Source organism: Pholis gunnellus (assembly GCF_910591455.1).
Source record: "Pholis gunnellus genome assembly, chromosome: 14".
In the NCBI taxonomy this organism is placed as follows: Eukaryota; Metazoa; Chordata; class Actinopteri; order Perciformes; family Pholidae; genus Pholis; species Pholis gunnellus.
Window position 1 is genome coordinate 4987844 of NC_136541.1, and position 12554 is coordinate 5000397.

The 12554-nt window shown below is 43.9% G+C and overlaps 2 protein-coding genes across 2 annotated transcripts; one reads left to right on the forward strand and one right to left on the reverse strand.

Moving 5' to 3' along the window:
• The first annotated feature begins 1086 nt into the window (after window positions 1-1086).
• Window positions 1087-8754, forward strand: dhx30 (DEAH (Asp-Glu-Ala-His) box helicase 30). The gene is made up of 19 exons (XM_079173659.1): window positions 1087-1264; window positions 1481-1617; window positions 1713-1823; window positions 1912-2181; window positions 2269-2418; window positions 2511-2663; window positions 3032-3499; window positions 3683-4066; window positions 4160-4238; window positions 4436-4540; window positions 4631-4806; window positions 4902-5108; window positions 5195-5276; window positions 5358-5551; window positions 5657-5816; window positions 5936-6093; window positions 6359-6462; window positions 6551-6690; window positions 7852-8754. The coding sequence occupies exons 1-19, from the start codon at window positions 1093-1095 to the stop codon at window positions 8109-8111; spliced, it is 3510 nt and encodes a 1169-aa protein (XP_079029785.1). The 5' UTR covers window positions 1087-1092; the 3' UTR covers window positions 8112-8754.
• On the reverse strand, window positions 8731-12554 carry LOC306706539 (alanine aminotransferase 2). Its single transcript, XM_079173660.1, has 11 exons — window positions 12407-12554; window positions 12222-12311; window positions 11999-12107; window positions 11011-11144; window positions 10674-10917; window positions 10502-10581; window positions 10277-10413; window positions 9426-9600; window positions 9178-9333; window positions 8938-9050; window positions 8731-8868 (listed from the first exon to the last, which is right to left on the reverse strand). The coding sequence occupies exons 1-11, from the start codon at window positions 12464-12466 to the stop codon at window positions 8778-8780; spliced, it is 1389 nt and encodes a 462-aa protein (XP_079029786.1). The 5' UTR covers window positions 12467-12554; the 3' UTR covers window positions 8731-8777.

Consider the following 12554-nt stretch of genomic DNA (forward strand, 5'->3'; position numbering starts at 1 on the left):
AAGTCAGATAACAGCTGGAAATTACACTGTTTAGTTGTGCAGATTGAGACGTCCCAATAATACAAAGCAATACACAAATCCAAAGCTTGAATCCAAAGCTGGTGGCACCACCACATTTTAAGATTATTTTACCAAAATGTTAGTGTTTTATTCTTGCACCGGGCCCAAAATACTACTATATACTAATATAATACTAAAAACTAAATGTTTGTACATATCCGGGTTTTTAGGCAGGATGAACTTATCTATTATTGTCTATTATTATTATCTATCATAACAGCACTAATTTAAGAAATATATAAATGTGCAACTTCAGTGAGTTTTGGAACGATGGTTAAAGCAATTTGGTTTTGCTGTTTACAAGATCTCTGGATCTCAGAGGTTAATTAAGACAATTTAAGTTTGCTTTTTGCCTTTTAAGGACTTGATTCAGCGTAAAAGAATGATAAGACTGACAAATACCTTTAAAATTGACTAAACTTGCTAAGCAGGAGCTAAAGTGTTTTAAGGGGTTTAGGTTATTCCCTAAGAACGTAATAAATATATGAATAAAGAGTCAATAAAACCGTGAATCGATAATTGGGGGATTTGAAAAAAATATCATGCTTTTTTTTTACTTGTGAAGCCCTCGAATTAGTTATTAAAACATTGAATTGATCATCAAAGGATTTGTCAGATATTTCAAATTAATGTGTAAAATTAAACAATAAGTCATGCACCCGTATACTTTAACTTGGCTATTAAGGGTTTTCGTTTTTAAGGTGTTTTTTTTTTTTATTTCGAGAACTTAATGAATATATTACTACAGCATAAAGAGAGCATAACTTGACAATTAAGGAACTGGACAAATACTCCATATTATTGTGTAACTTGGGAAATCAATGTATAATGTTAATTAAATGCTATTGAAACCAGTTTGAATTAAAGGGATTACTTTCAGTCGTGCTTTGTTGGTACGCCCATGAGAAGATGGATATATAAGTAAAACAATTCCCCCTCCTCACCACAGGGTGTCGCTGTGATCGCCGGGTCGCTGTGATCGCCGGTGTCTTCTTCCGCGCGCTGCGCAGAAGTACGAATTGTAGTTTAAAGATGGCCCTACCCGGTGTTTTACTCGTGCGGCTCCGAGCGTTGTGTAATGTTTCCAAATGTATTCCTAAAGGAGGCCAAACTACGTCCAACTGGAGCAGAGAGATGCGGTGGTACACGACTAAAGCACGAAGCGTTGAGGAAAGCGGGACACCGTATTTACAGACCAAACGAGGTGAGCGCAAAGTTAGCGGTTAGCCGAGTTAGCTAACAGGTGACATCTCGCAGCAGAGATGAACCTCAAGGACATCCATCGTGTATAAACACCACGTTCATGCTCATGTTTCTGTGTCTTTTCCTTCCAGTTAACCCGAGTTTAAAGGGGATATAAGACACCGTTGACCTCGCTGTGTTTGTGTGACTACTTACTTATTTATTTTTTACTTGTTAGATAACGTGAGCACAAACCTCTTGAAGGAGTTTCCAGATCCTAAAGGTCTCTTGAATAACACCCTCTCTCGGTCACTGGGAGTCAACGATCTGTCCCAGCTCATCCAGTACAGCTGCACGGACAATGCTGGTGTTAAGGTCAGAACAGCATTATGAGATGGACGTTTGCTATGGACACATCCAGCTAATGTTTCACATATTTAAACTTTGTACTGTGACTTTTGTTTCTGTAGAAAGCCACTGTCACTCTGCTGTGGCCCTGCAAGATCGAAGAGGAAGGTTTCGCCTCCAAGAAGATCGATGCAGAGCGATTTGCTGCAGCTGCTGCTTGTTTCAAGCTCAGAGTACGACTGTAACATACAGACACACATTTCCATGTTGTCTTACCAGCCTGTAGTGCTATTTGACCCCTCCCTCTCTCTTTGTGCACAGGAAATGGGTGTCATTGGTCAAAATAATCAGCTCCCAAAGAGGGGAGCTGGCAGGGGAAGTGGAGGGGTACAATCACAACTGTATGACAACGAGGAAGAGTCGTGGACAGAAAATGTCCTTGTGCTCAAAGCGAAAGCAGATGACCCGGAACAACGTCTTCACCCCAAAGAAGACCCCCCCACCATCTCTGAAGCTCTTTCCCTGTTTCCACAACCTAAATCTCTCCTCACCAGGGTCATCCAGGTGGCCACGTCATCCAACAGAATCAGGGTCGGTAGCTCCCGTCCATTGCACGATGAAAGCGAAGCTCTTAACTCATGTATTCTAAACAGTCTGTCATTCTCTGTCCTCTAACAGGAGATCATTCAGTTCAAAATAACAGGAGGAAAGCTGAAGAAGTGTGACCTGACGCTGCACTGGCCGGAGGAGATGACGTTCTCCGCCACGGCGAGAAACCGAATGCTGGCAGAGAGGGCGGCTGCAGCTCTGGCCTGCATGAAACTGAAGGTGAGGACTATTTTTGAAAAACGACTATACCTTCACCTACGCGTTTAGAGCCGTGTTAAAGACATCGTTGCATCGTGTCACCCGGGTTCCAGGAGCTGGAGCTGCTGGATAAAGACAACAACCCGCTGACTCACGCCAAGTACCACCGAGAGAAGGTGAGGGAGGCGGGAGATCGAGAGAGACGCCCCCTTCCCCTGGAAGTCCCAGAATACCTGGAGGAGCACATGAGAGAGTACCTCGCACAGGTCAGTCTCACGGGAGAAAGACGGGTATTTTCTCATCGTGTGTGTATCGGCACTACATGGACAAAAGTTTGTGGACAAAAGGGAGTCTGGTGCTTTAAAGGGTAATAGCTCAGTAGCCTATACTTTACAACTGAGACAACAGATTAGGATTTTGCAGCCTTTAAATATGCTTTTAATGATAAAAAAAAATGTCCTCCAGCATCAGCACCTAATGGTTTTGTGGCTGAATTCCCTGCAGCCAGGTTCCAAAAGCCTGCTATAGAAGCTATGCCCATGTTTTTGTAATGTTTGAGGGTTCACATGCCTTTTGGCCATGTAGTGATGTGTTAATACTATGTAAAAAATAACGCCTCATCTTTTTATAAAAGTACCCAGTGGCAACAGAAGTACAGAAGCTTTGGGAGGAAGAAGAGGCCAGAGGACAGCAGGCGGTGAACCAGGAGGATGAGGAGGAAGAGGAGTACCTGACGGATGCCATCACAGGCCGGCCGTACAGACATCTGTCCGAACACGAGGCTCGGCAGCTCAGCGCACACCTGCAGGAGGAGTGGGAGAGGGTGAGCCCCGGGCTGAGTGTGGAGCTCCCAGTCGATGCCCACCGTCAGCGGGTGATCTCCGAGGTGCAGTCGTCCAGGGTGGTTGTGATCGCCGGTGAGACGGGATGTGGGAAGACGACCCGGATCCCTCGCTTCCTGCTGGAGGAGTCTGTGAGAGGTGGCGAGGGGGCCAAGTGCAACGTCCTGGTGACCCAGCCTCGCCGGATCAGCGCCGTGTCCGTGGCCCAACGTGTTGCTCATGAGATGGGACCAGCTCTGAAAAGCTCTGTGGGATATCAGGTATCAGTATACTGTACTTATTTACATGCATGTTTATATCTTGACAATAACCAGTTTTAGCCTCTAGAGGGAGCAGTTCAACAAGTAGAGCTTGTTCCTTCCTTTAATATCCATATTAAGGTTATTCACATTACTGGATAGATATGTTTGTAAAGAAGTAAGTAACACTTTCCTGTTGCGTAGGTGAGACTCGAGAGCCGACCACCAGAGCGCAGCGGAGGAGCCTTGCTCTTCCTCACAGTGGGCGTCCTGCTGAGGAAGCTGCAGTCCAACCCGTCCCTGAAGGGAATCAGCCACGTGGTGGTGGACGAGGTCCACGAGAGGGACGTCAACACGGACCTGCTGCTGGCCCTGCTGCGCTCCAGCCTAAAGGAGAACCCCGACCTACGAGTGGTGCTTATGAGCGCCACCGGGGACAAGCGCAGGCTGTCCGAGTACTTTGGGGGCTGCCCAATTGTTAAAGTGCCCGGATTCATGCACCCGGTGGAGGACAAATACCTGGAGGACGTGCTGAGTGAGATGGGACGCCCGCCGCCAGCGCAAAAGAGAGTAGAGACAGACAAGCGGGTGAGACTGTAGTAAAGTGTCTCCACTTTAGTGTGTAAAGTTTCTTTTCTCTTGTCTTGTGTTCTCATGAATTTGTATTTTATCTTGTTTCAGGGAGGAAGAGAAGACGTCAAGCCAGATGTGGATTTAGTAGCTGATGTAATCGAGCACATTGACAGATGTGGAGAGCCAGGTAACCAACAGACTGACTCATCTTTCTGTGACTCATTCTGAGAAGAGGGATGTAAATATGTACCCTAACATGTTCAGAGACCAGCAGTAACTTATCTAACCAACAACGAGTGATCTATACGTTTGTTAACTCCAAGTGTGCCTGTCTCGTATAAGAAGCCCGTTTTGACCCTAACTTGAAATCCCTTCGTGCTTCAGGTGCGGTGTTGTGTTTCCTCCCTGGATGGCAAGACATCAAGGCTGTTCAAGAGAAACTGGAGGGGAGGCGCCACTTTTCCTCCGGCTCACAGATGATCTTGCCATGTAAGAGAGTGCCGACGGATGTACAAAGACTGGTCTTTTGTCCTCCCAAGTGTAGAGATTTATCATTTAATTTACCCGTTTTTCTTTTAGTGCATTCCAGTTTATCAGTGTCAGACCAGCAGGCGGTGTTCCAGCACCCCCGAGAGGGCCAGAGGAAGATCGTCCTCGCCACTAACATTGCAGAGACCTCCATCACCATAGATGACATCGTCCATGTGGTGGATGCAGGAACTCACAAAGAACACAATTATGACCCACGGACTAAGGTCAATATCGAACGTTTCAGTGTAAACCGTTTTAACATCTGCAAAAACTAAGCTCTGAGAGAATAATCCAATCTTTTTTTTTTTTTTTTTTCCAGGTCTCCTGTCTGGACACAGTTTGGATATCTCATTCTAATGTCACTCAAAGAAAAGGGAGAGCAGGGCGATGTCAGCCGGGACAGTCCTACCACCTGTTCCCTCGACAGCAGCTGGAGTCCATGGCCCCCTTCCCCATCCCCGAGATCCTGCGCACGCCGCTGGAGAGTTTAGTAGTGCAAGCCAAAATCCACAGTCCTAACTGCAAGGTACTGAAGCGACAACAAGGGCTTTTATGTATTTTTTTTTAATCTGTTATTTTGTGTTTTATTGACTTATTTGTGTCTGTGTGAAGGCTGTAGATTTCTTATCCCAAGTGTTGGACAGTCCAGAGCGAGAAGCTGTGAGCGAGGCTGTCCGAAATCTACAAGACATTGGTGAGTGATGTCCTGGATCGCATGGTGAGATGTTAAACCATGGTGTGTGTCTAAATGTACATGTCTATGTTCTCTCTGTAGGAGTCTTGGACAAGACGGAAAGCCTGACGCCTTTAGGAGAGCGTGTCTCCCGCATGTCGTGTGACCCTCGTCTGGGCAAAGTGCTGGTCCTCAGTGCCATGTTCAGATGTGTTCTGCCCATGCTGTCTGTGGCGGCCTGTCTGACCAGAGACCCTTTTTACAACAGCCTCCAGAACAGAGCCCTCGTCAGCAAGGTGAGATGTTTTAACACCCAACAGATCTGACTTTGTCAAAACAGCACAAAGTGTAATAAGTTAAGAGTTCGGTACCATTCAGTCGTCTGGGTTCTGTTTGTCCAGGTGAAAGGGGCTCTGAGCCGCTCCAGCTACAGCGACTATTTGGTGTTTATTCGAGCTGTGCTGGGCTGGAGGAGAGTTCAGCATGAGGGGGACCGGGAGGACCGGGATGAGTATCTGCACAGACACACTTTGTCCAGGTTCAGCCTTCGATTCATCAATGGTTAGTTTGAAGCACACACACACACGGTCATTTCTGTCGTATATTGTCTGCATTTTAAATCACTTCTTCTTACCCGATTGATTGTTTTTAAGAAAACTATTTCTGTTCTCGTGCTGCAGGTCTCATCTCTCAGTTCAGCGACAACCTGCATGAAGCCGAGCTGGTGACTCGTGCCAGCGAGTGCCAGCGCTCCAATTCTCTCTACAACGAGCACAGCAACCAGGACGAGCTGCTTAAGGCTGTGCTGCTGGCCGGACTCTATCCCAACCTCATTCAGGTACGTGTGGCAACAGACCAGTCTGTTCTTCTGCTGTGCTCCATCAAAGGTTGAAATCAACATTGTGAGATTTAAATATGAGCTCTTACTGTAAGGATGGAGGTTTGTCTTTAATTGTCTATTTCTGTGCTGAAGTTGTTTATAAATTGATCAATTTAACGACGGTTGTCTTTCTAAATCCTACTTGCACCTGTCAGGGTCAAAGCCAACATTATACATTCCAGCATCACATGGATGAAAAACAACATCCTTTTTTCCCCCTCAGGTGAAGAAAGGTCTTGTGACCAAAGGAGGACGCTTTCGCCCCAACAGCGTGTGTTACCGCACAACCAATGGGCCGGTGGTGCTTCACCGCGCCTCAGTCAACAGGTCTGAAAACGCTACAAAATTCTACTACAGCAGTTTACTGTAACTTTCTTTCTGAGTATTTAACTTATTGTCTTCTTTTGTTTTGTAGGGGAAAAGAGGAGCTCCCGAGTCGCTGGTTGACCTTTTTCAGCGCTATCCAGTCCAACGGAAACGTTTTCATCAGAGACTCTTCTACAGTCCATCCACTCGCCCTGCTGCTGCTCACAGACTGTGATATCACAGAGACAGGTAGGACATGTACTCGCTGTCTATTGAAAGAGCTTTAATAGAGAGGCAAAGCCCGGCCCCTTAGACCACCATTGGATCCCATTTCAGAAAAATAAAGTCAGCGGTAGAGAGACAAATCATTTCTTGATCCTGGTCCAATTCAGAAATGAATTACACGCATAATGTTCGTCAATTCAAGAGATAATTTTGCAAGTCACGAAAGTCACATTTTGTTATAACACTGTAAAGATACGCAATTAGACATTTTTCTTACCTTTCTCAGTTTGCCAGAAAAAAAACTAATTTCCTGAATGCTAGTGTTGCTCTGTAACTAGTGGACGTGTGAATATTACTTCTCTGGCCTTCCAACAACATTTTCAGTTGACAAAGAAAGCTTAAAGGCATTAACGTCTTGTTTCACGTCCAGCGTTATTGTTGTTGTTCAACTTACAACATAATTTCCCCCCAATTTTCATTCTTTCACCATTTCTTTGGGCTGTGGCTCAGGAAGATGAGATCTCCATTCTTACTCCTGTATTGGAGATGTGGTCTACTCCGCCCGCTGCGCTGAAACATTAATGGAGTCGAGAAACGCTGACTAATGCTTTTGTACTTCCTTAATGGAGAGCTCAGAGACCTATTTACCACAAATAGCTTCATCATTTGATGTATTCCAGGACTGTGCATGAATATAAAACATTTAGCTCAAAACAATTACTGCTAAATGTTGTGTAGACTTTCTCCTCTTATTAAAGCCCTTAAAGGGCCAGTGTGCAGGATTTAGTGGCATCTAGTAATGACATTGCAGATTGCAACCGACTGAAACTTCTCCCGAGTTCGAAGAATTTTGGGGAGTGGCCGACATAAAAACATGAATAGCCCTATCTAGAGCCAGTGTTTGATTTGTACTGTAGAAATATGACAGTGCAACATGTCAGACTCTGTGAAGAGGACCTGTCCACCATATGTAGGTATAAACTGCTAATTATAAGGTCACAAAAACACAGTGATTTGTGTCTGCAGTTGATTATACACTAAAGAAAACATCCTTATTAGTATTGTCATATTACCGCTAATGGTTCCCCCTGAACTCTACACTCTGGACCCTTTTGAATGTTATCACCCTCTTAGATTTCCAGTAAATGCTCGTCTCTTCATGAATAACTCTCTCTCATGTCCCAGTGAAGGGAGACCGAGTGGAAGTGTCATTTCCTGGACGCTCTCTGGTGCGCTGCGAGTTGTCGCCCAAGACCTGGGAGCTGCTGTGGGAGCTACGCACTTCCATTCAGACCATGCTGTACCGCAACCTCAACAATCCCAGCAACGCAATCACCAACTCCTCTCAAGACGGAAAGCTCATCTCCTTGCTCGTGGAGCTGCTCAACAATACAGACTCTGACTCTTCGGCTCAGGGCCGCGACAGTGACAGCGAGGTGGATTGATGACGCTGAGCACCTTGTACCCGAGTACGCTGGATCAGCTGGCTGGTGCAGACAAATCAAAGAGGTTGATGGTGTCTCATTTGTATGTTGTATTCTTTAATTAAAGGAAGAACTTGAGTACTTAGTCAATACTTGACTTGAAGAGCAGAAACCCAGAGTGGACTGTTTGTCTGCTACAGTTACTGTTAAGGTAAATCATGAACTCCTCTATGGTGTGAGGAAATCCATCGGTTTGGATTTTGGACTGTGGTTTACTGCATTTTTATTTGCTTTCTGAAAAGCAGAAGTTGAATTTTACCCAGAACTCTCAGATCATTGGCTAAAGGTCATTAAAACAGACTGCATACAATAAATGATGTCGTATTTATTGCAATAAATATTAAAATGCCAACATGAGAAAAATGATCAGATCTCTTTTATTGTTTGAATGAATTATTTAGCTGCAGATAGTGAGAACAGAAAATAACTCTAGTGTTTACACCCCCACGTGGCCCAAATGCTCTCTGCTGACACTCAGAAACGTTTATTTAACACCGCAGAAGAAGAAAAGAGAATATAGGCAGAGTCTCTGTAGATACAAACAGCACCACACACTTCTAGTGGACCATAAGTGATGATTGAGAGAGATTATACATTGTACTTTAGGAAATCGTTGCATTTGAACCTTTAAGAAAAATCGTTCATAAACCGTGTGTGAAAGCTGCTCAGGCGCCTCAGTAGTTCTTCCATAACGTCTTCAGGCACCAGAATGCAAAACCTGCAGAAAGAAAGGAGGTTTAAAGGTTGTTTTCATTCAGGATAACGATGCTTGGTTTACATGATGTACCTGAAGTGGTAGGTGCCTTCCTTTGGCTCATATTCACAACCAGGACTGACGGACACACCGGCCTCCTCCAGTAGTTTGGTGCAGTAGAACACATCTGGTTGCATTCCCATTTCCTAAAATAACCGAAGGTGTAAGATATTTTAGAGAAGTGCTACCTCAGATATGTGACAAATAGGTTTTAATGATGGTATTGCTCTGATCTTGCGGTGTGCACTTGGTTCTATGAGCGAGTATTGTAACCTTGGCCTTCTGAATGGCTTTAGGGGGAAGGTGCAGTCTGGGGAACCCGAATGCTCCTCCTTCCACTGGCTGGCAGCATAAACCCGGCAGACTGTTAATGACCTCAAAGACTCTCTTTACATTATGAACCAGCATGGTCCGGATGTGTTGCGTCTCCTGCAGAAGTTAAAGGCAACAACAATTATTGAATTTCAGGCTATTAGACATCCTGCGAAATAGTAATCCGAACTGCTCATCTCTGGTCTCACCTCGCTGTAAAGTGGGTAAGAGGGATCTCCTGGCTGTGGAGGGTTCGTCAACAGATCCAGGGCAAACTGACCCAACACAGGTGCACAACTGTTTGTTGAGAACAGTGTGTGGATGTATTTCATGACCGCGGGGTCCAGATTCACCAGCTCCACGTAGCCACCACGCAGACCACACCTGGTAGGAGAGAGGAGAGTCCAATTAGTAGTTGTTCTGGAGATCTCAGTCAAATCTTTTCGTAGATGTCCAAGTTTCCATTTTTGAGGCACTTTAAAGGGACAGTCCACCCCAAAATAATAAAAACATATTTTCTTACTCGCCTGTTGTGCTATTTATCAATCTAGATTGTTTTGATGCAAGTTGCCTAGTTTTGGAGATGTCGGCCGTAGAGATGTCGGCCTTCTCTCGGATATAATATGACACCTGGCTTGCGGTGCTCAAAGGGTCAAAAATTAATTTGGAAACTCTCACAACAAGATCTGGATTATCTTGAGTAACCAGGTCATGACTTCTGCTGGAAAGAGACATTGCTGTTGAGTTTTTCAAGAGTACTTTTTGGTGCTTTTTGTCCCATTATGTTGGAGAGACGGTCGGGATCTCCAACACTAGGACTTTCACACCAAAACCATCTAGATTGATAAATAGCACTGCAGCTAAGAGGAAAAATACGACCCTTTAAAGGACTTCTTTTCTCCTCAATCTTGAGGTGAGATTATTTTGCCAGCTACTGTTTCCAAGGTCTTGAATTAAACTTTCTATAAATTACAACTAGGCCTTTGTCTTAAGATGCATTCCTGCGACTTTTGTGAAGACCAACTAGCACAACTTCAGCTACTCATCCGGATTGACGTACTCTCCCATGAAGCCTTTGGATGCTGAGTGGAAGGAGGCCAGCTCCACTGTGTCTGAAAGAGGAGGACCCATCTCCGACAGAACCCTCTTGTAAGAGACAAACTCACTTTTTTCCCCACAAACACAGTCCTGATAGACCTGTGCAGATGAACACACAGTTCAAGTGTTTATTTGCACAATGTTTATTAATTTCTCTGGATAGAGGAGGATGCTTTAAGACGTCCACCTCATCAGCCAGAAGGAAGAGCCTCTTCTCTGAAACGAACCGGATCACCTCTTGCATTGATTTCCTGCTTTGAACATGACCTACAGGCATAAAAACACAATCATGTGATACATATTCTTTAAAACACCAAAAATATACTTAGATGATGTCATTTCTAATGAGGCTTTACTACCTGTGAGATTCCCAGGGTTGATGACATACAGCGCTACAGGCTTGCAGACTCCCTTTGCAGATTTCAGCGCTCGGTGCAGCTCCTCCACCTGCAGCCCCCAGCCCTGCTCCTCATGGAGGCTGTAGGGAACAGCAACTGCTCCCAGCACGACCATGGACAGATTGGAAGTGGAGTTGCACGGCATCGGAGTCAGCACACCTGTTCTGGGTGAAGCCTCGCTGTTCACCAAGACTTTGAGAATATCCTAATAAGCACAGGAGAAGCTGTTAATGTTAACTCGAAGACCAGGAGGAGACAGTACGTACTATTACAACATGTCCGTGATAATGATTGTTACCATGAGTGCCCACTGTGAGCCGCCGCTGATGTAAATGTTTTCAGGGTAAGATGGAGCACCGCCGTCTCGTCTCGTTATGAATTCAGAGATTCTGTGAACTATTTGTGAAATACCCCCTGTAGCAGTGTAAGAACCTGAAGTAGTAACACAGGACAGCTGAGGTGACACTGAAGCAGCATATTATTACTGTAGTATTTTTGTTTTTTTATCTCTATATTACAAGCTATATCATAGCATGTTTTCTATTTCTATTACATATATTTCATTGTATTTTATAGAGTGTGATTATTACATATACTGTGTGTTTACAGTATTTCTTTAGACATACCAGATATTTGTATTTTTATTGTATTCCGTAATCATATTTATACTTATACATCTACACTTACAGTATGTATAGTACACACATCACTGCTGGAGTTGCACAAATGTTTTCTCAATTAATTTATTTAGACTAGTCTTAGGTAATGCCATGTTTATTTCAACCTCTTATATATATAACGATTATTTTAAAAGTCAATTCATTTTTGGTCAGTAAAGAATCAGTGAACAATAAAGAATCAAGATCAATATGACCTAAGACATTTTCAAATAACTTTTTTTGTTTTGTTTCGACCAACAATTCAAAACACCAAATGATGTAAAACCAAACGAAGCAACACATTCTCACATTTGACAAACTGGAACAATCAAATGTTTAGCTTTTTAATCAATTAACTTAAATCAACTTAGTTTAAATGCAAACCAAAAAGGTCAAGACGAAGAAAAAAAATTATAACTTAAATCTAACCAAATTGCTAAAAGAAAAAAAACCCTCACTTACGTACATATGACAGTTTTGCCTTCATTTGCCAAGATTTTAACATGTCTGTGTCTAAGATTTCTGGCGCCACTTTGTTACCACAAATGTGATTTGAATAAGTTGTGTTTGTTTATTCTTTTATAATTTGAATGAGCTGATTCTTTCATTTTAATACACTGCTCTTACCGACGCTCCCTCCAGCACATGCCTTAAGCAGCATCTGAGCTCTCTGTCTGACGTCCACTGGCAGTTTGTCGCTGTCCACAAGCTGAGGGTAAAGACATGCTGCAAGAACCTGCAAAACATGAAGACATTAGAGTAAGACAGAGACTTTTAGCCAAAAGAAGATGCATTAACTTGCACATGCAGTTTTAATACAGTTTGCAGATCTTTGAAGGTCACTAATTACCTGTCGGACAAATGTCAGAGGCTTCACACCGGCTCTGTGCGGGTCGCCCGTGCAGACATCTATCAATTCTTTGTATGGCTTTTGCATTCCCTGTGGACAGGTGAATTAAAAGCACAAGCACAGGTTGGAAAGCTTAATCCTGAATCCATATTGTAAATGTGTCAATAACCTTTTTTTTTCTTTACCTGTCTGATCTCTTCCTTGATCTGGTTTGCTCGTCTGGCTAAGACTGCATACTGCTTCATGTTCTTCACATTTGGACTGATCTACTGCAGGGCAGATATTTTAGATAATCCTTCTGCACTTCTCTCAGACCAGTGACTGTCTTGCGGA

What these genes read in the sequence shown, in the direction of transcription:
- dhx30 (XM_079173659.1), top strand. Translation starts at nt 1,093, where the DNA reads ATGGCCCTACCCGGTGTTTTACTCGTGCGGCTCCGAGCGTTGTGTAAT. An exon ending in GTATTTACAGACCAAACGAG is followed by an intron (nt 1,265 to 1,480) that starts GTGAGCGCAAAG and finishes TTTACTTGTTAG; the next exon opens with ATAACGTGAGCACAAACCTC. An exon ending in TCCACAGTCCTAACTGCAAG is followed by an intron (nt 5,109 to 5,194) that starts GTACTGAAGCGA and finishes GTCTGTGTGAAG; the next exon opens with GCTGTAGATTTCTTATCCCA.
- LOC306706539 (XM_079173660.1), bottom strand. Translation starts at nt 12,466, where the DNA reads ATGAAGCAGTATGCAGTCTTAGCCAGACGAGCAAACCAGATCAAGGAA. An exon ending in GCTCACAGTGGGCACTCATG is followed by an intron (nt 10,918 to 11,010) that starts GTAACAATCATT and finishes TGTGCTTATTAG; the next exon opens with GATATTCTCAAAGTCTTGGT. An exon ending in TCCAAAGGCTTCATGGGAGA is followed by an intron (nt 9,601 to 10,276) that starts GTACGTCAATCC and finishes CTCTCCTACCAG; the next exon opens with GTGTGGTCTGCGTGGTGGCT.